The sequence below is a fragment of the Chiloscyllium plagiosum genome, unplaced genomic scaffold, assembly GCF_037043375.1.
Source record: "Chiloscyllium plagiosum isolate Xiang-an unplaced genomic scaffold, Cpla_swu_hap1 HiC_scaffold_2, whole genome shotgun sequence".
Lineage (NCBI taxonomy): Eukaryota > Metazoa > Chordata > Chondrichthyes > Orectolobiformes > Hemiscylliidae > Chiloscyllium > Chiloscyllium plagiosum.
The window spans coordinates 69,796,405-69,821,848 of NW_028270140.1; the positions used below are offsets into that span (position 1 = coordinate 69,796,405).

Consider the following 25,444-nt stretch of genomic DNA (forward strand, 5'->3'; position numbering starts at 1 on the left):
AGGCCATAGGACTGATTGTGTTTTTCCAAGTTGAAAATACCCATTGATCCCAACTTTATCTTCTGTGTTTTTAAAATATCCTCAATCCATCCATTACCCCCAATATCCTGAGTTCCTACCCTGTGCAATAAACCTTTGTGGCATTTTATTGAATGCCCCTGGAAATCCAAATACACTAACCCTAACCTTAGCAATTCCACTTTATGAACTTTGCTACTTACGTGTTGAAACAGCTCTAGCAGATTTGTCAAATGGCAGATGTTAAGCTAACTGACTTGTAGTTTCTTGCTTTCTGTCTCCCTTCTTGAACAGGGATGTCACAATATCAGCTTCTCAATCTACTGGAACCTCCTGGAGTCCAGTGAGTTCTGGAGCATTTCTCACTAATCTTCTTTTGTGTCTCTAGTTGCTTCCTTTAAAACCCTTAAATGCAACTTTCGGGCCTTGAAAAGGGCCATGTTTTGTGCGGGCTGCTGAATGCAAAACCTTCAGCAGTAACTACTTCTTCTGTTTCTTATTCCTCTTCAGAAATATTGAGGTTAAACATAATCGGGGGGGGGGGGGGGGGTTGGAGACAAAACAAGTTTCAGTCATTTGACTTTGGGCATTGTTCTGTCTTTTTGCCACAGAATTGCATTTTATTTCTCCCGTCAGTTACTGTCTTTAGAACAATTTGAAAGATGCAATTGTAGAAAGTTTGAGGCAATATTAATATTTTAATATTTATTACTTTTGGTTGCTCAGTGAGAATGTTTTGGTCAGGTGTGCAATCAGCCTAATGGGATGATGTCCCCTTTTGTTTTTGACATAGTTTGAAATTGGCTATTTGTGTTCAAGTTATTAAGGGCAGTGGTCCTAATATTGATCTTTTGGGGGCACTACTATGCAGTCTGAGAAACAACCTACCTCTGTTCTGTCCCTTAGCCAATTCTGCATCCATGGAGCTGTTGCTCCTTTAATCCCATGCACTTTATTTTCACTGTGGCACTTTCAAGGAGTTTGCTAAAGTCCACATAATAATGTCAATCACCCTCCCTTCTTTAACTTTTGCAAAAAAGTGCTACCTGAACAAAAGATAAGCTAAAAAGCAAGGTCATCTTATGTCCCTTCATTATTTGGAATCGTCTGTAAAGACCTAGAAGTTATGTGTTTAATTTATAATGCACAGTCATTTAAACCTCTAGAATTATGATGGTTAGGAATTCCAGGATTTTGAAAGGAAAATGTAGGGTTCAACTCCATTTCTTAAAACAGTACACCTTACATCTTCAGCTTTGGGTTTAATCCAATATTGACAAACTGGAAGTGTTCTCTGACTGCAGGGGTATTACCAGAAGTGTTGGTGACCATTCATTGACAATTGGGCATGAGCCTGGAGCACATTCTTGCTTAGAAGTTGAGTTTATTTTGATTAAAATCTCTTGAGACCATAGGGTTGCTATTGTTGGAAATAGAATTTTGGTGTAATATATGAACATAAGAAATAGGAGCATCTGGTCCACTGATTCTTCTCTGTCATTCAATAAGATCATGGCTGATCTTTTTATGGACTCCACTGCACTTATCCACCTGCTCACCATAACCCTTAACTCCTTTACTGTTCAAAAATCAATCTATCTTTGCCTTAAAAACATTCAATAAGGTGGCCTCAACTGATTCACTGTGCAGACAATTCCACAGATTTACAACTTTTTGGGTGATGAGGTTTCTCCTCAACTCAGTCTTAAATCTGCTCCTACTTGTTTTGGAGCTATGCCCCTTAGTTCTGGTTTCACCTGCGAGTGGAGACAACTTCCCTGTTTCTATCTTTTATAATTTAAAATGTTCGTATAGGACTTCCCACCCCGCCCCAAACCTCCCTTTCACCTAAATTCCATTGAATATAGTTCCAATCTACTCAATCTCCCAACATATGCTAACCTTCTCGATTCTGGATTCAACTTAGTGAGCCGCCTCTGCACCCCTTCCAGTGCCAGTACATCCTTTCCCCAATAAGGAGACTAGAAGTGTATGTAGTACTCCAGGTGTAGCCTCACCAACACCCTATACTGCTGCAGCATAACCTCCCTTTCTTCTGCCAATGATGGGCAATATTCTATTTGCCTTAATTACCTGCTGCATTTGCAAGCCATCTTTTTTGTGATTCATGCACAAGGACACCCAGGTCCCTCTGCACAGCAGCATGCTGCAATTTTTCACCAATTAATAGCCTAGTTTGCTGTTGTTCATACCAAAATGTGTGGCCTCACATTTGCCAAAATTGTACTCTATCTACCAGACTCTTGCCCACTCACTCAACCTACCTATATCCCTTCCTGGATTTTCAGTGAACTCTGCACACTTGTGCTGTACCACTCATCTTCATGTTATCTGCTAACTTTGACATGCTACACCTAGTCTCAACTCTAAATCATCTGTGTAAATTATAAGCAGTTGTGGCCCCAGCATTGATCCCTTAGGCACGCCACTAGCCAATCAGAAAAACATCTATTTATCCCCACTCTTTGCTTTCTGTTAGTTAACCAGTCTTATATCCATGCTTATACATTATCCATAATGCAGTGTGCACCTTCATCTTATGCAACAGCTTTTTGTGCAGTACCCTGTTTCAATGCCTTCTGGAAATCCAGATATACCACATCTACCAGTTTCCCCATTGTTCACCGTGCTCATAATGTCCTTGAAGAATTTCAGTAAATTAGTTAAACAAGTTAAACTTGTCTTTCATGAACCTATGTTGTGTCTGCTTGATGGAGTAATTTCTATATCAATGCCTTGCTATTTCTTCCTTGATTATAGATTCAAGTATTTTCCTCCCTACAGAGGTTAAGCTAACGGGCTTACAGCTACTCGCTTTTCTCCCACCTCTTTATTTGCGTCAAATTTGCTGTTTTCCAATCTGCCGGAACCACCTCAGGCCAGCAAATTTTGGACATGGTAGGAGATGCTGTTCTGATGTGGACCTAAGGCACAATGTTAAGGGACCTCACTACTAAAGTTTGGGCTTGCTTGAGCTGAGATTAGATGTCTGAGATGTGTAGTTATCCATAACCTCACCAAAAATATACTTGACTGTGATCAACTTGAAAGCATTCACATTCCACAAATTATCAAAACAACATTGTTCTAAAAAGTCTCCCATTGTCTTTAAGGCCTCCGGAGCAACAGAGCCAACCTGACAGCCAAAGCAGTACTGCAACTACTTCAGCAACGTCTGATAGTACAGCCTCAACTACCAGTAGCCTTGGTAAGTCTAATCAAAAGAAAGTTCAATAAGTCTGCAGAAGGCTACCAGCTTATCAGCTTGGTGGCCTGAGCACCAAGAGCCTGTTCAGTACTGTAAGCACTAAATTCACTTCCAAATTATCTCATTATTCATACAAATTTGTTAGATGCGAATGCGTTTACACAGTAAGAGAAAATCCCTTTCATTACCATGATCGTTAGTCTTCATTTGGTAAATATATGTTGCTTTTACAATCCTGTTAGAATTGATGCAGGTTGTATGTGAGATTGGGAAAGAATTAATGTGCAGACAAAGCTAAGAAAACTTGACAAGGACAACGAGTCTGTCAAACATCCCAGATGCTGAAAGTGCATTTTACAAGCACCGTCATATATATTTTGAATAATCAGCAACAATGTGAGGAAAACAGTTTAGGCTACTTTAGGAAGAGCTTTGCAATGTATCTTTTTTACATTTTACATTACATTACAGTGTGGAAACAGGCCCTTCGGCCCAACAAGTCCACACTGACCCACCGAAGCGAAACCCACCCATATCCCTACATTTACCCCTTACCTAACACTACGGGCAATTTAGCATGGCCAATTCATCTCTCAGATCCTTGAATGTAATCAGACAAGCTCCATCTTTTGCTTATGCTTCTGTGCCTTCAGAAGTCTTAATTTTTGTTATTTTGAGGAATGTGGTTTTTCACAATGATCTGCCATTGTGCAACAAATTAAATTTTGCATTGGGGAAAGTAAAGCTGTTTATGTTACTTTACTTATTACTATAGCCAACCTTCCAGCAACAAGTCATGTTAGATGAAAAGTTGGAAGTAGCATGTTGGAACCATGTAAATCACAAGTATATGGACGTACATGGAATAGTGTAGGTTAGGTGAGCTTCAGATTGGTATGACAGGTCAGCACAACATCGAGGGCCGAAGGGCCTCTACGGCACTGTAATGTTCTATGTTCTATCACGATGATAGGGACCTAGTTACTTTTGGCTTCCTGCTACAAAAGTATGTCAGAGGCTACAGTGCAGAACTCACCTCCTGGCTTGTTAAAGCCTGTCCAGTCTACAGGCACAGTTTAGGGGTATAATGGAATGCTCCCCATTTGTCTGGATACTTAAAGCTTTAGCAATACTGAAGAAGCTTGACACCAACCAGGACCAAGCAGCCCACTTCCTTGGCATGATATCCTCAACTGATTACTCCCTCTGCCACTGATGCGCAGAAGCAGCAGCAATGTGCACTATCTACATGATGCACCACAGGACGTCACCATGATTTCTTAGTACTTTACAAACTCTCAACCACCATCATCTAGAACGGCAAGGCCATGGGATGGATAGGAGCATTATCACCTGTACATTTCTCTTCAAGCCACTTACAACCCTGACTTGGAAATATCACCATTCCTTCAATGTTGTTCATTCAGAATTTGAAGCTCCCTCCATAACAGGGTTGTGGGCCTACATAAGGTACATGGACTGCGCAGTTCTAAAGGCAGTTCACCACTACTTTGTCAACAGCAACTAGAGATGGGAAAAACATTCCTGACTCAGTCAGCAACACCAACAGCCCATAAAGAAATTTTTGACCAACTCTTTTTTTTAAAACAACAATTGACAATGGTTTCCCGGTTCCCGTTAGACTAGCTTTTTTATTTACAGGTTTACGAATTGATAGCAAAGCCATTGAACATGCAGTGATGTGGCTAGATTCTCTCTTGAGCAAGGGTATTGCTCTGCATTTGTGTGGCATGAATGTTACTTGCCACCTATAGCCCAAACCTGCATGATGTCCAGGTCTCTGCATGTGCACACTAAATAAATCAGCATCTGACATATCGGAAATGGTGCCAAACATTATTGAATCATGCCTCACTTCTGACCTTTTAATGGCAGAAGGTCATTGACAAAACAACTGAAAGTGGTTGGGCCTAGGAACTTGTACAGGGATGTCCTGTGGCTGAGATAATTAGCCTCCAATAATCTTTGTGTTTGGTATGACTGCAAGCCGATTCCTCTGAAGTTTATTCATTTGTGATTGCATGTGACAGTTGGCTGTAGAGTTCTGTTGAACCTATGATGTTTCCTTTGAAAAAAAACTTGTTTGAAGTATGTGAGTTATATTCCAGCAGTGACCTATTACCTTGTGTGTTCCAGGTGGATTGGGAGGACTTGCAGGTTTGAGCAGCTTGGGACTGAATTCTTCCAACTTCCTGGAATTACAGACTCAGATGCAGCGACAGCTTATGTCAAATCCAGAAATGATGTCTCAGATAATGGAAAACCCATTTGTACAGAATATGCTATCTAACCCAGACATGATGAGACAGTTAATTGTGACTAACCCACAGATGCAGCAGTTGATTCAGCGAAATCCAGAGATTAGTCACATGCTTAATAATCCAGACATAATGAGACAAGTAAGTCGGAATGAGCAAATGGAGAGATCACTTTTTTCCATGTCCTGAAAAAATAATTGTATTGCAAAAGCTACTCTATTCTTTCAGAACCAAGCAAATTAAATTCCCTTTTCACAATGCTGACAGGCTGAGGTGTCCTATGAAAACCTCAAAGAAGGCAAGAGCAGTTCTAATCGCTGAATTGCCTTTCATTGTTCTGCTGTATATCTCCATACTTAGTACAATTTTACTTGCCTCAAATGCCATGGGACTATATTTAATAGAGATTTGCAATAGATGGTCTTTTAAAAATGTTTTCATTGTAGAAAGTGTATTGATGCAAGCATAATTTTCAGTAAGTCTAAATTCTGTGTATCAAGTTACTGTTTTGGCCATATTTTATTTTGTCTTTTTGAACACTTGTGCACTATTGTCCGCCTGGTTAGTTTAACTATCGTTGTTTTTACAACTAGACTTTGGAACTTGCTCGAAATCCAGCTATGATGCAGGAAATGATGCGAAACCAAGACCGAGCACTTAGCAACCTAGAAAGTATCCCAGGTGGTTACAATGCTTTAAGGCGAATGTACACTGACATCCAGGAACCAATGTTAAATGCTGCCCAAGAACAGGCAAGTGAGCAATTATTGTCATTCCTTCAGCAGGAAAAAATATTTTTTTTAAATTTTTGTTCCAGTTCCACATCCTAATTGGGTAGAAATACTGCATTTGTGCCCTAATTTTTCTTTTATAAAGGCAGGTGGCATACATGAATGCTTAACTGCACACTAACCAAATTTTTGTCATACTTGTGTTACAATATGGATTAAAGGATTTGAATGTAATTTTCAGACTGGTACATGGTCCTAAGTTGCATGTTGATAATTTCTTTACATTTCAAGGACATTGATTCCTATGGTTTCTATTTTGGTTATATTTTTGTTTAATTTTTATAATTTTCTTTTAAATTTAAAAAAAATTGGCCCCCCTTCTGTGATCAACAAATGCTGAAGCGTCAATGATTTGTCTTCTGCACTGATTTATTTTGATGTGGAGTTGCTGGTGTTGGACTGGGGTGGACAAAGTTAAAAATCTCTCAACACCAGGTTATAGTCCAACAGGTTTATTTGGAAGTACGAAGTACTTGACAAAGGAGCAGCGCTCCAAAAGCTAGTACTTCCAAATAAACCTGTTGGACTATAACCTGGTGTTTTTATCTCTGATTTTTTTTTAATTTTAAATATTCAGTTGCAGACTTGGATAAATTTGAATTGAGATTAAATAGGCAATTCTGATAGTTTCCAACAATCTTCAAAAAGGTTAATGCTTGGTCTTTTTAAATCCAAGTTGGATGACACTACAAGTTTTAGTATTTCTAATGACGCTTCAAAGAAATATTCTCTTTTCAGAGTTTTTGGTTCCTGTCTGTTCTGTGCACATTACTTGAATAATGGATGAGTCAATACTATTTGTTCACAAACAAAATTGCCTTTAGCCTGAATTGTAAATTGTTTCTCCGCACTGACATCCTCTTTTCCCTCATTCCTGAAACAAAGTATTCGGGTTTTTAAAAATAATATATACCTTTTTTTTGTTAATTGAGTGCTGCTTTATTTAAAGACTGAGGGCAAATGATTTTTTAAAGAAAATTCTTGTGTGGGATGTTGGTGTCATTGGCAAGACCATCTTTTGCTCATCCCTGGCTCTCTTTGAACTGATTGACTGCCTAGACCACTTCATAGGGCAGTTAAGTGCCACAGTGCTGTTGGTCTGGAGTCACGTGTGGACCAAGTCAAGAAAAGACAGCAGATTGCTTTCCCTAAAGGTCATTTGTGGATCAGATGGGTTTTTGCACAATCAACAATGGTTATGTGATTGTCATTGGGCTTTTATTGGATTCAGCTTCCGGTGGGATTCAAACCCGGCTACAAAGTGCATCAGTTTGGGTTCTGGATTACTCGTCAAGTAAAATTACCACTGTACCAGAGCTCCCCAAATAAGCTACAAGAGATTACTGCACATTGAAGAAGATTCATGTAGAAAACTAATTCACTCCAGAACTAGGTGCATCCTTCTTAAGTTTGGGCTGAGGCACATGGATATCATTATTCTGCATCTAGCTGTACAACATCTGACCCTGGTCTTTGCAGTATATGTTCCATTTGTCAATATGCCATAGATTTAATGGGCTAAATGGCTACGTTGTGTGTTATGATTCTAAGATTACATTTCTATGTAAATGCAAAAAGCTAATTGTGTATATATGAAATGTTAACTCTCAAGCAATTCTATAGTTGCTGTAAACCTGAAATAAAGCCAAAAATGCTGTGAATATTCAGGTCAGGCAGCAATTGTGGAGAGATGTACCTGTTCTTTTAACGCACAGGCAGGAAAAAAAGGCAAGACAAGTTGTAATAGTTGTGTGAGAATGGAGGATGGCAATGATAAGGTGACATGAATGATGGTGGAAGACAAAAAGGCAATATGAAATCTAAAGAAACTAGAGATGAGTCTGGAAGAGTTGTCAGAAAAAAACTGAAACTCTCATTGTGATCTGAAATTGTTAACTCATGTTAAAGCTGGAAGATTGTAAAATGCATCTTTTAAAAGATGATATGGCGCTCCTTGAACTTGACTGGACATCTGCAAAGTTGAGGTCTGAAATAGCTAGTGACCAAGAAGTTCAGAGTCATACTTATGGACTCAATGGATACATGAAACAATGAATTCGCCAAATTTGTGTTCGGGGAAGAAACCACGTGTAGTTGATGTTGAACTAGTAGAGACTCCTCATATCTCGATCAACTGAAGGGAATAAATTATTTCAATTGTAGTAATCTACTCCATATTCAATACATGAATACCATAATTTGTTTACTAAATATATCCTGTTGCTCAAACCTCCCAACTATAAGAGCCTGTTGTAAAACCAAAATCCATAAAGCTGTTTTGCAAACAAGTGGCTAAATTATCAAAAGTTTTGAGTTAAATCAAGGAATAAGCAATTTTCCAAATGATATTTTGCCCAAATGATTTGCTAAAAATTTATGTTTGAAAAAGAACATTTTAGTCAGCAAATCATATCTTGTGCATACATGAAATTTGAAACTTTAAAACAAAAATTTGGTAACCCAGTTTTTGAAGTTGTGATGTTTTGTCCCAAAACAAAAGCAGTTTTTTTTTTGTTGGTGGTTAAATTAGCTTCCAAAAGTAAACTGTTGCCACCAGTTTGAAAATTGATTCTCGGGCTTTTTAAGTTTCAAATCTTGAATGGGATGGTACAGGATGTTGGCAACATTTAAATGAAGCTTGAGCTATGTTTTTGATGTCAGTAAGTTGAAATATGATCTTTGTGAGGTCTAAATTGTGTTTCATTTTTACTCTAGTTTGGGGGCAATCCCTTTGCATCCTTAGTAAGTAATCCTGACGGAGGTAATCAGCCATTACGCACAGAGAATCGAGACCCTTTGCCTAATCCCTGGGCTCCCCTGTCAAGTGCACAGACACCTACAAGTACAACCACAAGTGGAACTACCAGTCAATCTACAGCGTCCAGTCTAGGAGCTGGATTGGGAGGTAAAGATCCTTTGTGAGCTCACGAGAGTGTAAGCATTCATTTGGCTCTGTTTCTTTACATTTTTAAAACAATAAATTGCAAAAAATGATAACTTCATTTAATGAATTTATTAAATTGAATACAAGCCAGTACATGCTAGAATTGCATTTGTTTTTTGTTAAATTTGTCTTGCAAAGGAAACTGTATTAACGAGCGACAACTCAATTTTTCAAAAATAGTTTAATATTTTGATGCCTCAAAAGAAAAGGTTCCAAAGGCTTGCAGTGCACTACAAAGAAGTTCTTAATATAACAAATCTTTTTAAAAAGACATTGCATCATCCTTCTTGAGAACTCTCCTCTGCTGTGGCGCAGTGATTGTATGCAGCAGTGCCAAGTGATAATTTGGTATTTCTTAATGGCAGGCATCTCCTGATAAGTATATTTCTTATTCTGTTTCCTTTTCTCTTTCCCTTTCCAGCTGTATCTCTTACATACATGATGTTTTCCTATTTTTTTTATTCCCTCCCTCTTTACCTCTCCCATACCTGCACCACTGGTGTGCTAATCCTGGGAGTAGGAGCTCAGTTCCAGGGGCAACCTACTGGAACATCCATTGCCTACCTACATTTGTGAAGTCCTAAACTTATTAAATGATCTTTTTCACAGCAGGATCTGGTATGTTCAACACACCAGGTATGCAGAGCTTATTGCAGCAGATCACAGAAAACCCACAACTCATGCAGAACATGCTCTCAGCGCCTTACATGAGGAGTATAATGCAATCCTTGAGTCAGAATCCTGACCTTGCAGCACAGGTACAGACCCAGATATCTCTCATTGTATTCTCTATAAATTAACTGTACCAGACAATAACATTTGTATTTTGAAATAATCTGTGACTTACTTAAAGTGCAGCATTTAACAGATAAATGTGATCACCATTCTGCTACAGCAATATTCTATAAACTGCATTAAGATGGACAAATTACTATTTTTCAGTGATAGTTGAGGGAAGAGTCTTGATACTAAAAATTTGGAAAGCTCCCTATTCTACTTTTTAATACAACAGGCTTTTTAATATTAACCTAAAACAGACAAGCTTCAGTTTAATGTCTAATACAAACAAAAGCACAGGTAACAATGTAACACTTGTGCAGTGCCATCTTAAGTGGTGATGTTCTCGATTGGGATTTCAAACCACATTTTCATCTCTTGGTTAGTAAATTGTTACTGTCTGAAATTTGAAGTTACACTGCATTTGAGTTCAAGGTTAACCAGTTACATTTTCAATGTTGGTAACTAATTGGTCACTTAAGACTTTGGTGTTCAAAGGTCCAAACTAATGAACATAAGCATTGAATTGTTTTGCAAATTCATGATATGTAGCCTTGATACCTGTGATTTCAACTGCTATGATTTTGACATGTTCAGCTTGTGACTTTATAATCACTCTTGCTTGCAGCACAATCCACATCAAAAAGTGTTTTTTTTCTCTCAATTTTTTCCCCTTGAAACAATATGGAAACATGATGATTAAATCAAAAAAAATGTCCAAATTTAATGTCAGTCTAGAAATCTCCATGGTTACTTGATTGTGGACTTCGATTACAGCTGAACTTGATCTTGGTCTGATCAAACACTGTGTACACAATTTCTGAAGGGTGTTACTGGATATCCCATTAGATCAGAACCCCTATTTGAAATTTCCTCCATCTCACCTGCCTTAGTAAAAGGGCATTGTGTGCAGGGCATCTGCAGCCTTTGATAGGTTGACTGCATTCTCTTCCTTCAGGATTGCCTTTGAGTTCCATTCATATCTATCTAGTCACAGTCAGGGAATTAACTGTAAAAGCTTATCTTTTTACTCTCACCTGGCTATACTTCTGATGTTTCCCAAAGATAAATCCTTGGCCCCTTCTATTTGTCTGATCACAGTGACAGAAGGCCCAGTGCCAGTTACTACAAATCCATCTCTTCCTCACCATCCAGTGTCTAAACCATTCCTTTGTCTTTAAATTGTCAATTGATGGTCTGACATCCAAATTGGGATAAGCAGAAATTTTCCTCCAACTAAACACTGGGAAAAGTAAAACCATTTTAGTCCTTGTCACGAACTTGTAGTCTCTGAATGACATTATTATCCATGGCAACTCTAGGCTGAACCGAATATTCACAACCTTGGGAGTTATACTTCGCCTCAGAATGAGCTTCTACTACATAATCCATGCCATCACTTAGAGCATCTGTTTCCACTTCACATCTGCTGAAACTCTGGTCAGTGGTACTCCCAATAATTCCAACACACTCTCTTTCCAATGACCCTCAGTTTGCTAATTTAGTGTACTCAATATCTGTGCACAGCCTGTCTCCAAATCGTGTTCCCACTTGCTTGTTGGTCTGTGGTGTCAGCTAATCAGACAACGCCTCTGTTTTAAAATTCTCATTCTTTTCCAATCCTCCTCCTCCTCTATTCTCCTTTAGCCACACACCCCTCTGATATCTATGTTCCTTTAATCCATCATTTTGTAAGTTATGTCATGGGATATGGGTGCTGATGGGAAGGCCCATCCTGAATTACCCTTAAAGTTAATTTTAGGTCTTTAGTCCTGCTTTGGGCTGAATAGAATTCAGGAGATACTGTAAGTGATCAGCCACCGCATATTCCCCATACTGCCATTACCATTACCATCATCATCAAGCCAGAGTATGAACCCTGGTTCAGTGAAGGGTACAGGAGGAGTGCCAGATCTGTCTAAAACTAAGGTATCAACCTCGTGAAGTAACTACACAGGACTGCTTGCATGCTAAATCACAAAAGCTCTATTCAATAGAGAAGGGTAAACAATCCTACAACAAATAGAGTGGAGGCATTCTGCAGTGAGGTAAAGTTTTGCAGTCACCAAGTCTCTGTTTTGTCTCAGCAATGTAATGGAGACCATATTTGTGAGCAGTGAATAAGATAGACTAGATTTAAAGAAGTGCAAGTAAAATGCTGCTTCACCTTTGAATTTGTTTTGGGTTTTGAATGGTGTGGTTACACATGAATGGCTAAGTGTTAGATCTGCGATTTCATGGGCATGCCTCATGGGGAATGAGGAAGTGTGAGGAGTGATGGAAGAGTGGAGCTGGAAATGGTGGAACTGGCGAAATACGTATAGCCCACGTCCATATCCCTCTAAACCTTTCCTGTCCAATATATTTTAAATGTAATTGTACCTGCCTCTACCACCTCATCTGATAACTCATACCATACAGGCATCACCTTCTGAATAAGTTGCTCCTCAGGTCCCTTTTTTAATCTTTGCTGTTCTCCTTTATCTACGCCCCCTCATGATTATATAAACCTCTGAAAGGTCATGCCTCAGCCACCTACGCTCTACAAGCACAAGTCTGAAGTGCAGTGGAATACTGTTCACTCACCTTGAGTGCAACTCTAACAACATAAACTGGACATAAACTTTCAGAGTAATTTCAAAGGAATGTGGACACAGCTAGTTGGAGGACTGGAAGGAAGGACTAGTTGAGCAGCAATGGTAGGTAATTCAGAAAATAGTTAATGGATTGCAGCAAAACATATGTCCCAGTGAGAAGAGGATAAGCCAAGCATAGTTATAGCTTAAAATCAAAAGAAAATGTATTAAATGTGGCAATGATTGTTGGTAAGCCAGAGGATTGGGGAAAGTGTTTTTTAAACCAACAAAAGACCATCCAAACTAATAATAGAGAGAGAGAGAGAGAAGGTAAACTTTGACAGCAAACTTGCAAATAATATCAAGATGGACAGCAAAAGACTATTTAAAAGGAAGAGAATGGCCAATGTTGACACAGGCCCTTTAAAGAGTGAGGCTGGAGAAATAACAATGGGGAACTAAGAAATGGCAAAGGGGTTGAATAAGTACTTTGTAGAAGATGCTAATAGCATTTCACAATTACTAAATAATCAAGGGACAAAAGGAGAAGAGCAAATAAACACCATGATTAACAGTAGAGGAGAATGTACTGGAGAAACGAATGGGGCTAAAGACCCATCAGTCTCCTAGATTTGATGAGCGCAACTTAGGATATAAAAAGAAGTAACTGCACAGATAGTGGATGCACTAGAATTTTTATTTTAAACAGAAGTTCCCAAGAATTGGAAAGTTGGCAATGTAATTTTATAACTTAATTTTATTTATAAAGGGAGAAAAACAAAAAAAAAACGTAGTTAAATGCCTGTAAACTTAACATCCTATTGGAAAAATGTTGGAGACTATAATAAAGGATAGAATCATTTTGAAATTCATAATATGATCAATCTGAATCAGCCTGGCTTCATGAAGGGGGAATCATGCCTAACAAATTTAATGGATCTCTTTGAGGAGGGTACAAACAGGATAGTGAACAAAATGTATACGGAATTTCAGAAGGCAGTTAATTCTTATGGCTACTTAAGAGCCTGTAGTGTTGGAGGTAGCATATTAGCATAGAGGGTTGGCTAACTAATAGAGGATGCCACAGGGATCAATGCTTAGCAACTGTTGATTATTATTGACCTGTCAAGTCAATGTGCTATAATCAGGTTTGTGAATGGCATAAAAATAGATGAAAATGCAGGTGGTGAGGATTAGAGTCTGCAGAGGGATAAAGACAAGTTAAGCAAACGGGCACAAAAACCTGACAGACAGAATATAATGTGGGAAAATATGAGGCTTTGCACTTTGGCAGGAAGAATAGAGGGTCTGAATGTTATTTAAATAGGGAAGGACTACAAAGCCATTGAACTGAAGAATTTGGGAGTCCTCTTGCATATGTGAAAAGTTAGCATGCAAGTTCACCAGAAAATGTGGAAGGAAAATGGAATTTTGGCTTTTACTACTTCAGAGGCCTTACTAAAACTGTACAGGGTGCTAGTCAGCCCACAGCTGGAATTCTTTTTGAGGAAAGGAGGACATTGGAGACAGTACAGAGAAAATCACTGGGCTGATGTCAGGTATGCAGGAACCCTCTTGGAGAAGAAGCTGAGTGGGTTGGGTGTGTACTCATTGTATCTCATTGTTCCTCATTGTTCTAAACTTCAATCTTATTGAAACATAAATAGCTTTCACTGGGGACTTGCCAGTGTAGATGTGAAAAAGTATTCTCCCTTGTGGGAGAGACCAGGATGAGAGGGCTTAATCTTAAAATACAGAGTTCCCATTTAAGGCAGACATGCGGTGAATCTATGCTGTTCTTTACTATAGAGGATTGCTGAGTCAGGGTCATGAAGCATATTCAGGTTGAGTTGGACAGATTTTTAACCAGTAAGTGAATCAAGGGTAGTGGGGAAAGGGTAAAAATTTGTAATTTGGATTATTAGATCAGCCAGGATCTCATTGAATGGCAGAGCAGACATTTTGCAATTAATGGCCAGAAATCTATTCCAGAAATAGATACCATACAAAGTAACCATTTAATTAGCAACCCATACAACACCTTCAACACTCATTTTTTAATCTGGAAAACAGTGGTAGCAGTGCATACCATCTATAGGATGCATTGTGAGACCTTTCCAAAGATCTTGTAACAGGACCTATGAAACTTGCAACCTCTACCTTTTATGAGAACCAGGGTTACAGATGCATGGGAGCGCTACTATCTTCAAGCAACCAACAGCCTGACTTGAACTATATCAATGTTTCTTCAGTGTCTCTGGATCACTATCCTGGAACTCCCTTCCTCAGAATACTGGGTATGCGCTTGCATCATATGGACTGCAGTGGTTGAAGAAGTGAGCTCTTAACCACCTTTTTTCAATGGCAGTTGGGGATGCCCATTTAAAAATGGCTTAGCCAGTGATGTACGTGTCCTATAAGTTTTTTTTTAAAAGTTAAGACTTCACTACAATGGATCTAAAGTCCCATGTAGACCAAACCAGATAATGGTGGCAAATTCCCTTCTGTAAGGAACAACAGTGAATGAGATGAGTTTTTAAACACCCAATCAGTACTAGCTCATTTGGCATCATTATTGATGATTAGGTTCCAATCCAGATTTAATTACTTAATTAAGACTTCACTAGCTTCTGTGGTGGGATTTGAACCTGTAAATCCCAAAGCGTTTATGTGGGCCTCTGGATTATTTGTCCATTGTTGTTATGTGATTTTTGAGAAGATTTGTAGCTCAGATTGAGGTTCAGGTTGTAAGTTTGCTCGCTGAACTGGCAAGTTTGTTTTCAGACATTTTAATCACCAGGTAACATTAGTGAGCCTCTGGTGAAGCGCTGGTGTTCTCTCCCACTTCCTATTTGTGCCTTGGTCTCTTAAGATGGATGATAACATTTCTGTTTTTTTTTCCTGAGGTTGATAAATGAGGTCCAAATCAATGTGTTTATTGATGGAGTTCCACTTGGAATGCCAGGCCTCTAGGAATTCCTGCGCATTTCTCTGTTTAGCCTGTCCTAAAATGGATATGTTTTCCCAGTTGAACTGGTGTCGTCTTTGTCTGTACATAGGATACTGGTAATAGTGGGTCATGTCTTTTGGTGACTAGTTGGTGTTTGTGTATCCTGGTGGCTAATTTTCTGCCTATCTGTCTGATGTAGTGTTTGTTACAGTTTTTGTATGGTATTTTGTAAATAACATTCATTTTGCTGGTGGTTGGTATTGTGGGTCCTTTAGGTTCATCAGTAGCTGTTTCTGTGTCTTAGTAGGTTTGTGGGCTACCCTGATGCCATGGGGTCAGAGTAGTCTAGCAGTCATCTCTAATGTGTTTGTAAAGTATTGTGGCTAGAGTTTCTGGGGTGTTGTCTATTTGTTTGGATTTGTTGATTAAGAATCAGCGGACTGTGTTTATTGTGGACCCGTTCTTCTTGAATATGCTGTATAAGTATTTTTGTTCTGCTGCTCCTAGAGGTCTGGCATTCAAACCAGAACTCCATCAATAAAGACATTAGTTTGGACATCATTTACCAATCTGAGAAAGAGAACTGGAAATGATATCACCCACCACAACAGACCAAGATACATAGAAAGTGGGACAGAACACCAGCACTTCACTGGAGGCTCACTGATGTTACCTAGCATGGTGACGAAACATCTGAAAACAAACCTGGCGGCACAGTGAGCAAACTTACAACCTGAGCTGTTATCACTCAGCCATCATCTCCTACCTGTTTTTAATCACTTTGCCATTATGCCTTCGGCTACCTCAGTCTAAGTTCTTGAATTCTATTCCGAAACATTTCCATTTTTCTCATCTCTTTCCCAGTTGTGGATCTTTTAACATGTACTTATTTCTATCCTAACTTTGTGGAATTGCTTCACTTTGTTTAGATGCAAACTAATGTTTGACTGTGTAGTACTCGTTGGGAGGGAGCAGATACTTCGTAACATTGTCTCATATCGATCATTGAATAACTCAATATGTCTGAGAACTTAATTTGTAGATGCTAGTATCATTTCCAAAGTTGAACAATGGAAATGCGTTCTTTTAATTATAAAATATTTCCATTACAGTTATAAAAGTGTAATCGAAGTTGAAGTGATTTTTTTTCTAGGTTCATGTTTAGCATGAACCACTGCATTATGTCCTTATTGCATGTTCCATGAAGTTAACAAATTGATCAAATTTGTTAACAAGGTTCCATTATAACAGTAATATCAGAAAATAAGATTTTTAAAAAATGAATGAACTGAGGTAGTTCTTTGTATATTGCAGATCATGCTGAACAATCCATTGTTTGCCGGCAACCCTCAGCTACAAGACCAAATGAGGCAACAGATCCCTAACTTTCTCCAGCAGGTAAATCGGTCTGTTTCTGGCTTCATTAATTTCCTCAAGCAGAATTTACTAGTGATTGAGAGCAAGTGGAAGGTATTAAACTATTTCCACCTGTAAATATATGCTGCTGTTGACTTACATATAAATTGTATGAGTGCTCTAGAGTAAAATGATCTGTTACAGATCATCCACATCCAAGATTGGCGATTAATGCATAAAATGGCTTAATCTTTGCGAGAGTGCTTCAATTAAATTACGATTTGGAGGTGCTAGTGTTGGACTGCCATGGACAAAGTTAAAAATCTCAACATCAGGTTATAGTCCAACAGGTTTATCTGGAAGCACTAGCTTTCGGAGTGCTGCTCCTTCATCAGGTGGTTGTGACAGCTATACTTGTTAAATCAACTTCTTAATACTTCTCAAAACATTGTGGTACTGTCTAAAATCCAAGATCCATTTATTGAATGTTTCTCAGTGCAATTCAAATTTGTTCTCAATCTTGTGTGCCCTTTCCCTCCTAAGTTTACTGCTGCGTTGGTGCAATATTCAGTGATCTGTGGTAACTTGCATTTTCTTATATACTCTGGGAGGTTGATTTGACTTAAACATTGATAGAATGTGCAACTGTTGAGTTGATGGCATGCAGATGTGCAGCTGCTAATTCTGTAATGCAACTTAGCACCAAATGTGACTCAGTCATTCGGTGAATTGTTCCTATGCTGCAGTGTGTGCTGGAGTCACTTAAAACTCATGATGCAGAAAATGTTTGAAACTCAAACTTTTCAGCCTTAAGCAAACTACCATGTTCTTGTAATTTCAGATGCAGAACCCTGAAACATTGTCTGCTATGTCAAATCCAAGAGCCATGCAGGCTTTGCTACAGATTCAGCAAGGCCTGCAGACATTGTCGACTGAGGCTCCAGGGCTTCTGCCAGGGTAAGAGCTTTGTTATGGCACAAGTTATTTGCTGCTCCATGAATAAACAAAAAATGTTAGGTTTAAATAATACATTGTTTTGTAAATATAATGAGGCCATATGCCTCTGTAGGTCTATACTTGCATTTGTGGTCCCTCTCAATGTTCTCCCATTCTCTTCTACCTAACCCCATCAACATATTCTTCTCTTCCATTTTTCTTTGTGTCTCCATTCCTACTGGAAAGTTAGCCCTCTTTAATGTATCCAAGTGTACTTGATATTGGGAAATTAATATGGATTAAATATAACTATTGTATGAAACATAGACAATCCAGGTTTGGCTTGTAATCTAGTCTCCTAGTTTCTGAGAATTTACATTATCACAGCTATAGACTTAGACCCCAGTCTAATTGACCTCTAATGCAGGCATTACTTACAATGGTGCCCTGCCACCCTAAACAATGACCTTTCTTCCATCAAAAAAGTCAGATGCAGACTTATGGCTGATGATTGCAGTGCCTGACACTGAAGCAGTCTGTGTTTACAGCCAGCCTGGCAGAGACAACAACCAAGCTTGGGTTGATGTGTGGCTTTGGTGTCACTTGCCATTTAAGTGCAAGACAATAGCAATCTCCAACAAAAGAGAATCTCATCATTGCACCTTGATGTTCAATTCCATTATCATTACTGAATCCCCCACCTTCAACACCTTGAGGGTTACCATTGACCAGAAACTGAATTGGACTAACCACATAAATATCTGGTAACAAGACAAGTTGAACAGTAGACATTCTGCAATGAGCAACTTGCCTCCAGACTCTCCAAAGCTTGTCCACAATCTGCAAGATACAAATCAGTTAAATGATAGAATATTTTCCATTTGTCTAGATAAATTATGACACCAAAATTGGAGGTGTAGTGGACAGCAAAGAAGGTTGCCTCAGATTACAACAGGATCTTGATCAGATGGGCCAATGGGCTGACAACTGGCAGATGGAGTTTAATTCAGATAAATGCCAGGTGCTGCATTTGAGAAAGCAAAATCTTAGCAGGACTAATACACTTAATGGTAAGGTCGTAGGGAGTGTTGCTAAACAAAGACCTTGGAGTGCAGGTTCATAGCTCCTTGAAAATGGAATTGCAGGTAGATAGGTAGTGAAGAAGGCATTTGGTATGCTTTTCCTTATTGGTCAGAGTATTGAGTACAGGAGTTGGGAGATCATGTTGCGGCTGTACAGGACATTGGTTAGGCCACTTTTGGAATATTGCATGCAGTTCTGGTCTCCTTCCTATCGGAAAGATGTTATGAAACTTGAAAGGGTTCAGAAAAGATTTACAAGGATGTTGCCAGGGTTGGAGGATTTGAGCTATAGGGAGAGGTTGAATAGGCTAGGGCTGTTTTCCCTGGAGCATTGGAGGCTGAGGGGTGACCTTATAGAGATTTATAAAATCATGAGGGGCATGGATAGGATAAATAGGCAAAGTCTTTGCCCTGGGGTCGGGGAGTCCAGAACTAGAGGGCATAGGTTTAGGGTGAGAGGGGCAAGATATAAAAGACACCTAAGGGGCAATGTTTTCATGCAGAGGGTGGTACGTGTATGGAATGAGCTGCCAGAGGAAGTGGTGGAGGCTAGTACAATTGCAACATTTAAAAGGCTTCTGGATGGGTATATGAACAGGAAGGGTTTGGGAGGGATATGCACCGGATGCTGGCAGGTGGGACTAGATTGTGTTGGAATATCTGATCGACATGGACAAGTTGGACTGAAGGGTCTATTTCACCCTGTACATCTCTACAATTCTATGATTCTAAATGTTCCTTCAGCAACACAAGCCCAGTGCCATCCAGGACAAAACCTGCTCTTTGGCATCGTATCTACAACCTGTGGCATTCACTCCCTATACAACATCTTGATTTTCAATGATATCACTGGTCCTCCACTGTAGCTGGATCAAAATCCTGAAACCCCCTTTCTAACAAGATTGTCTTGCTGTGTACAAGCTTTTATTTAAAAGTTGATGTGTTCAAACTGCTGTTGTTATACTTTCCTTGATCTGTAATCAGTGCTGCTTCAACTTGAATGAGTGGGCGGCACGGTGGCACAGTGATTAGCACTGCTGCCTCACAGCGCCAGAGACCCGGGTTCAATTCCCGCCTCAGGCGACTGGCTGTGTGGAGTTTGCACGTTCTCCCTGTGTCTGCGTGGGTTTCTTCCGGGTGCTCCGGTTTCCTCCCACAGTCCAAAGATGTGCAGGTTCGGTGAATTGGCCATGCTAAATTGCCCGTAGTGTTAGGTAAGGGGTAAATGTAGGGGTATGGGTGGGTTACACTTCGGCAAGTCGGTGTGGACTTGTTGGGCCGAAGGGCCTGTTTCCACACTGTAATGTAATCTAATCTAAAAAATCATCAGGGCAAATTCCATCTATATTATTTTGCTTGAATATTCTTGTTACAAACATTAGCCTCAAGCTGACTTAATTTCAAGCATGGTGCTTGTGGTGCAGCTTTTGGAAACTTTTCATTTAAACATTGAAGTTAATGTTGTTAATATCTCATTTATTCCCTGTTGGAAGCTTTGATTGAAGTATTCTGTTTAACTTTTCTCCCACAAAGGTATGGCAGTGGTGTTGGAGGAATTGGCACAATTGCACCTGGCACAAATGAGAATGCTGGTGGAGCAGGTGGCACAATGGGAACTGATGGACAACAGCATTTTGTGCAGCAAATGTTGCAAGCATTAGCTGGGGCAAACTCTCAGGTAGTAGAAAATTAAATAAAAATACAATTGATCAAGAATTATGAGAGAACATAATGAGTTTCAGTTTCTCTTAAGGGGGAGGGAGTAGTCCTTGGGGTATGGAATTGAAACTGTGTTCATAAACCATTTGTCATAATTTTCGAAATGTCCTATGATTTTGGAAGGGTGCCAGGTTTTCAGATTGCAATCCTAAATTGTAAATGGGAAATGCCTGATGATGCATTGGGACTTCCCTACAGTTGTTTAATTGAGATCAAATGGGCAATTTTGGGAATAAAACCATTTACTCAGTCACACTGTATGGCACACTTGTGTCTGTGCTCACTGGAGAAGAGAATCCTGTGAATATTACAGTAAAGGGAAAGATATTAGAGAAAATGACTAGGATTAGACTAAAGAGGCAATCAAAAGATTATAAAATTGGAAAAGACACTTTAGGTAGGAACACGGAAATTGTTGAGGCTCTAGTCACAATCTTCCACCACTTAGATACACATCTGGTTTCTGAGGGTTGAAGGAATAAAAATGTTATGCCCTGGTCAGTAAAAAGCAGGAAGGGATACAGGTGGTTATGCTGTAATGTGTGTTTAGTTAATGTGAATTTGTTGTAATGCGATTTGAATTGGGCACATTATTTCTAAAGCACAAACTTTTGAAACGTGTGTTGCCTGTAATGTGATTACATCGCCAACACTTTAAACTCTGTTTCTAAAGCACAATTTTTCCATAATGTGGGGTTGCACAAGAACGCAACCATAGTATTAAAGAAGAACTACCTGTAATTGACTAAATACAGGCAATTGAATCTAAAGATGATAATAGGGAGAAATTTAATTGTCATTTAGGAAAAGCATGATATAATCAATGGCAATCAGTACAGGTTGCTTAAAAAACAAACCAATTTTCACTGAATTAATTTGAGTTCAGTGATTAAAGTAAGGAAAGGATTGACAAGAATAAGGCAGTTGGTGTTTTCACTGTTGTTAAAGCAGTACGTAATAGACTTACTGGCAAAACTGAAATCCATGGGCTTAAAGAAGAATATGGATAAGAAATTGTCATGGGAAAGAAAGTAGACTGGTGACGAATGATTTTTCAGACCAGAGGGAAGTATGCTGTAAATCACTAGTATTAGGTTTGCTGCCTGTTTGATATTTCCTTATGTTTCAAATATATGGGACATAATTAAAGTTTGCAAATTACATGACAACATTGACAACTTTTATAGAATAATAATAATTCAAGAATTGGCTCACCATTACCTTACTCAGGGCAATTAGGGATAGTCAGTAAAGCTGCCCAAGCCAGCAGTGCAGACATCCCATAAGCAAATTTTAAAATAAAATAAATCAAACCTTAGAAATCATCTGGATAGGCCTCATCTGGAGTATTGTGTAGTTTTGAGTCGTTATATCTCTGGAAGAAGGGCAGGTTTGAAAGCGTGCAGGATAGAATTATTGTAATGGTATTAATGAGAGGGGAGCTCCAATTAGGTTGAGAAACTAGACAATCTCAGATTGTTGTCCTTCAAACAGAAAGTTACGTAATAGAAATATTCAGAAAGGTTTGATCAAATAAATAAGGAATAGTTTTTCCAAAAGGAGTAGGATTAGTAACCAGGAGTCACATTTAAAGTGACAAATACAGTGGTGGTGAAAATGAGTTTTTTTAAGTTAAAATGATCTGGAATGCAATGTCTGATAGTGGTGTATGATAGCTTTTTAAAAAGGGAATAAGAAAAATGCTTGCAGGACAATGAAGGAAGCGATGGAAAACTAATGGGATAATGCTGTTGAAGGGCTGAAACAGATGGATAAAATGTGCTGTAAAATCCTGTGATAAACTTGCAATACGATGGCCAGATAATCCATTCTTTTGATGTTGGTTGGGAGTGAGAACTTCCTGTAGCTGCCCTAGCACTATTTTGAATGTCCACCCGGTGGGCAGATTGGCCCTTGGTTTAACATCTTTGAAAGATAACACCCCCAGCACTCAAGCCCTATCTCAGTACTACACTGTAACAGTTAAACCCTTTGCCCAATAAACAGATCTATATAACTAAAGGTACTATCATATATTTGTTTCATTTAATTTATGAATGACAAAACATTAATCTTCAACACTCTTAAAGCAGAGTATTAGCCCCATTTCAAAATTTACTGTAAATGGATGTAATGAGGCCATGTGTCGGTGACTTTTCTAGGCTTGTTCATACCAGATCTTTCAGGCAGTAATGATTTTGCTTTTGTCAAACAAAGTGAAAACATGACATCCATACAATTGTCAATTTTGGTTTTCTTTCTGCTGATTGCAACCTTGTCTAATGATTTATGACAAACCAGTTGTTTGGAAAGCAAAAACAGAAATTGTTGAAGAAACTCAGCAGTTCTGGCAGCATCTCTGAAGAGAGAAAAAAAATTAACTGAGTCCAGTGATTCTTCTTCAGAACAGAGTTGTACTGAGCATTAACTCTGTTTTCTCTCCAAAGATGCTGCCAGACCTGCTGGATTTCTCCAGCAATGTTTTTGTTTCACATTTCTGGCATCTTTAATTCCTTGTTTATTTTAGTTATTTGGATAGTTGGCAAGAGGCTCCATAACTTTCTTACCATTATATTACTTCCTATTATTGTTTTTCTCAAGCCAAATTTTTTTTTAACATAATTTCTTGGTCTTCTCAAGCGACATATTACTTTTCTAGGCTAAACTGAAAGCAGAAAATACTGGAAAGATTCTACAGGTCCTAAACATTTGCTTCTGATGAATGTTTATCAATCCAAAATATTAACTGTTTCTCTCCCCACAAAATGCTTTCCAGTATTTTCTGTTTTCATTTGATTTCCATTATCTTTGATCATTTTTTCCCCTTTTGCTATCAGCAGCCTGCTTGTGTGTTGAAAGCAGCTGGTGAAATGCTTATTTGAAGGGCATCATGAAGGGGGAAGTACATGCCTTTGAAGAAATACTGTGTTGGTTTAACTATTCTGTTCTGCATTATTTTTGTTTTGATCATTCTCTAAGCTAGAGAAATCTGCGGTTTCTAGATGGGACTTGAACCTGCAGTGTTACCACTGAGCTACAGTTCCATGATTACTAGTTGAAAAATCTGTGTTTATATGTGAGTGGAGTCATTCGTTGGCTGAAGACCAGTTTATATTGATTTACTGTGTACTCCCATTGTATAATCTGTCAACACTCATTGTCAATGCTTACTTCTGAAGATAGGCACCTGGAGATCTATGCAATACTCTTCTATTTATTATGAATAGGGAATATCTGGTGACAATTTTTTATTTCTTACCTTTTGCATGTCACTGCTGAGCAGAGTTTCACTCCGAATCCTGAGGTACAGTTTCAGCAGCAACTTGATCAACTCAGTGCAATGGGATTTCTGAATCGTGAAGCCAATCTTCAAGCTCTAATAGCAACAGGTGGAGATGTCAATGCAGCCATTGAACGGCTATTGGGTTCTCAGCCATCTTAGCAAATATTCTGCAGCTTGCAAATAAATTGTAATTTATTTTTGATATAACAGCAGTTAAATCTTTAAAAACAAATGTTCTTTTCAGCTTGACTTTTGAGGTTCAGTCTTGTAGTTGGCGATGGAGAAAATGACATGATAAATGAGTGCACAGAGGCATTTGTACAGTACATAAGTATTGAGATTTTTTTGGTCAGGCCAAGATATTGTGCATGCATAAAAACTTTATTTCGTTTGTAATTTTTAGGAACTTGAGTCATGTGAATAAGTTTTTTGGTCTGACCTGAAAATCTGTTTAAATCTCAAGTCTTACTGTAGTAGCTAGTAACTAGTAGTCACTAGCTAATCAGTAGCCTCTTGATAGCAATTTGTATAGAACAAAGACTTGCAAGAGATGCAGAAGAAACTGATCAAAGCCGCAGTGTCTGACAGCCCTCTGCGTATTGTGATTGAAGCATGCGTTAAGGCAAATAGCATCAAAAAGACTAAATGCAAGATCCCACCAAATCTAATATTTATTACTTTGCTTTATATACAAAATGAAATGCATAAAAATGTACTTCATTGCATATTATTTCACTAAAAAGATTTCAGTACCTTTCTAGTCTTGTTGAATGCAATTGCAGTGTGGTTTTGAGCTTCCTAATTCTGGATGACTTCAAATCTTTGTGCAGCTTTAATGAGCACCTTATTCTAAACTCTGTGCTTACAACTACAGCAGATTGGCTTTGGCCAGTAAAATCCTAGCATACTGTATGTGCATTATAACATGAAGTGTCACTTACTTTCTTGAGTGTCACTTGTAATATTAATCTAATTATTTCTCTGAACTGCCTTGTACAAAATATTTAATCTGTCAGTTTTTATCAGTAGCAATTACTTTATGTGCACACATCATTAAACTGAATTTAAGAAAAAAATTGTTCTGTGCCTTCATTAAAAAGCAAATCATTTAATCTCAACTATTCCTGTTCAGCATTTGTAGTCCAGTAATCCTGTAGCTGTCGTTACTTTGAAATAGCTTTTAAAAATTGCCAGAGAATTAATTATAAAGTAAAAGTGATTATCTGTGGTATCGGGATAATATCTCTAGATTTAACTCTGGTATACATATAAAGGAATGAATAATCTCAAAACATTATGTCCAAATGTAACTACCAACCTCATTTATTCCCTTTTGAAGTCATGTAGGCAAATCAAGTTAGTAAGTACTACTAAACTGATGTCAACAATCAGGGAACATTGTAACATGCATTTTAAGCCTCTAGAGCAGTACTGAGTTGGAACAAATTGTGTTCCAGATCCAGAACAATGTCATTTTTGGCAGTATTGATAGCTTTGTTAGATG

At 38.5% G+C, this 25,444-nt stretch overlaps 1 protein-coding gene across 2 annotated transcripts in view; it reads left to right on the top strand.

Moving 5' to 3' along the window:
• The window catches only part of LOC122561274 (ubiquilin-1-like), a 54,556-nt gene extending 29,522 nt beyond the window's left edge, over positions 1-25,034 (top strand). Inside the window, exons 3-11 of one of the 2 annotated variants that reach the window (XM_043712914.2) lie at positions 3,153-3,247; positions 5,405-5,667; positions 6,120-6,278; positions 9,033-9,222; positions 9,871-10,019; positions 16,879-16,962; positions 17,762-17,877; positions 20,472-20,616; positions 23,941-25,034. In XM_043712914.2, the coding sequence (XP_043568849.1) occupies positions 3,153-3,247; positions 5,405-5,667; positions 6,120-6,278; positions 9,033-9,222; positions 9,871-10,019; positions 16,879-16,962; positions 17,762-17,877; positions 20,472-20,616; positions 23,941-24,099 (1,360 nt within the window). In that variant the 3' untranslated portion in view covers positions 24,100-25,034. The remainder of the gene's footprint in view (positions 1-3,152; positions 3,248-5,404; positions 5,668-6,119; positions 6,279-9,032; positions 9,223-9,870; positions 10,020-16,878; positions 16,963-17,761; positions 17,878-20,471; positions 20,617-23,940) is intronic. The other variant, XM_043712915.2, reaches the window with a different exon arrangement.
• Positions 25,035-25,444: the final 410 nt, after the last annotated feature.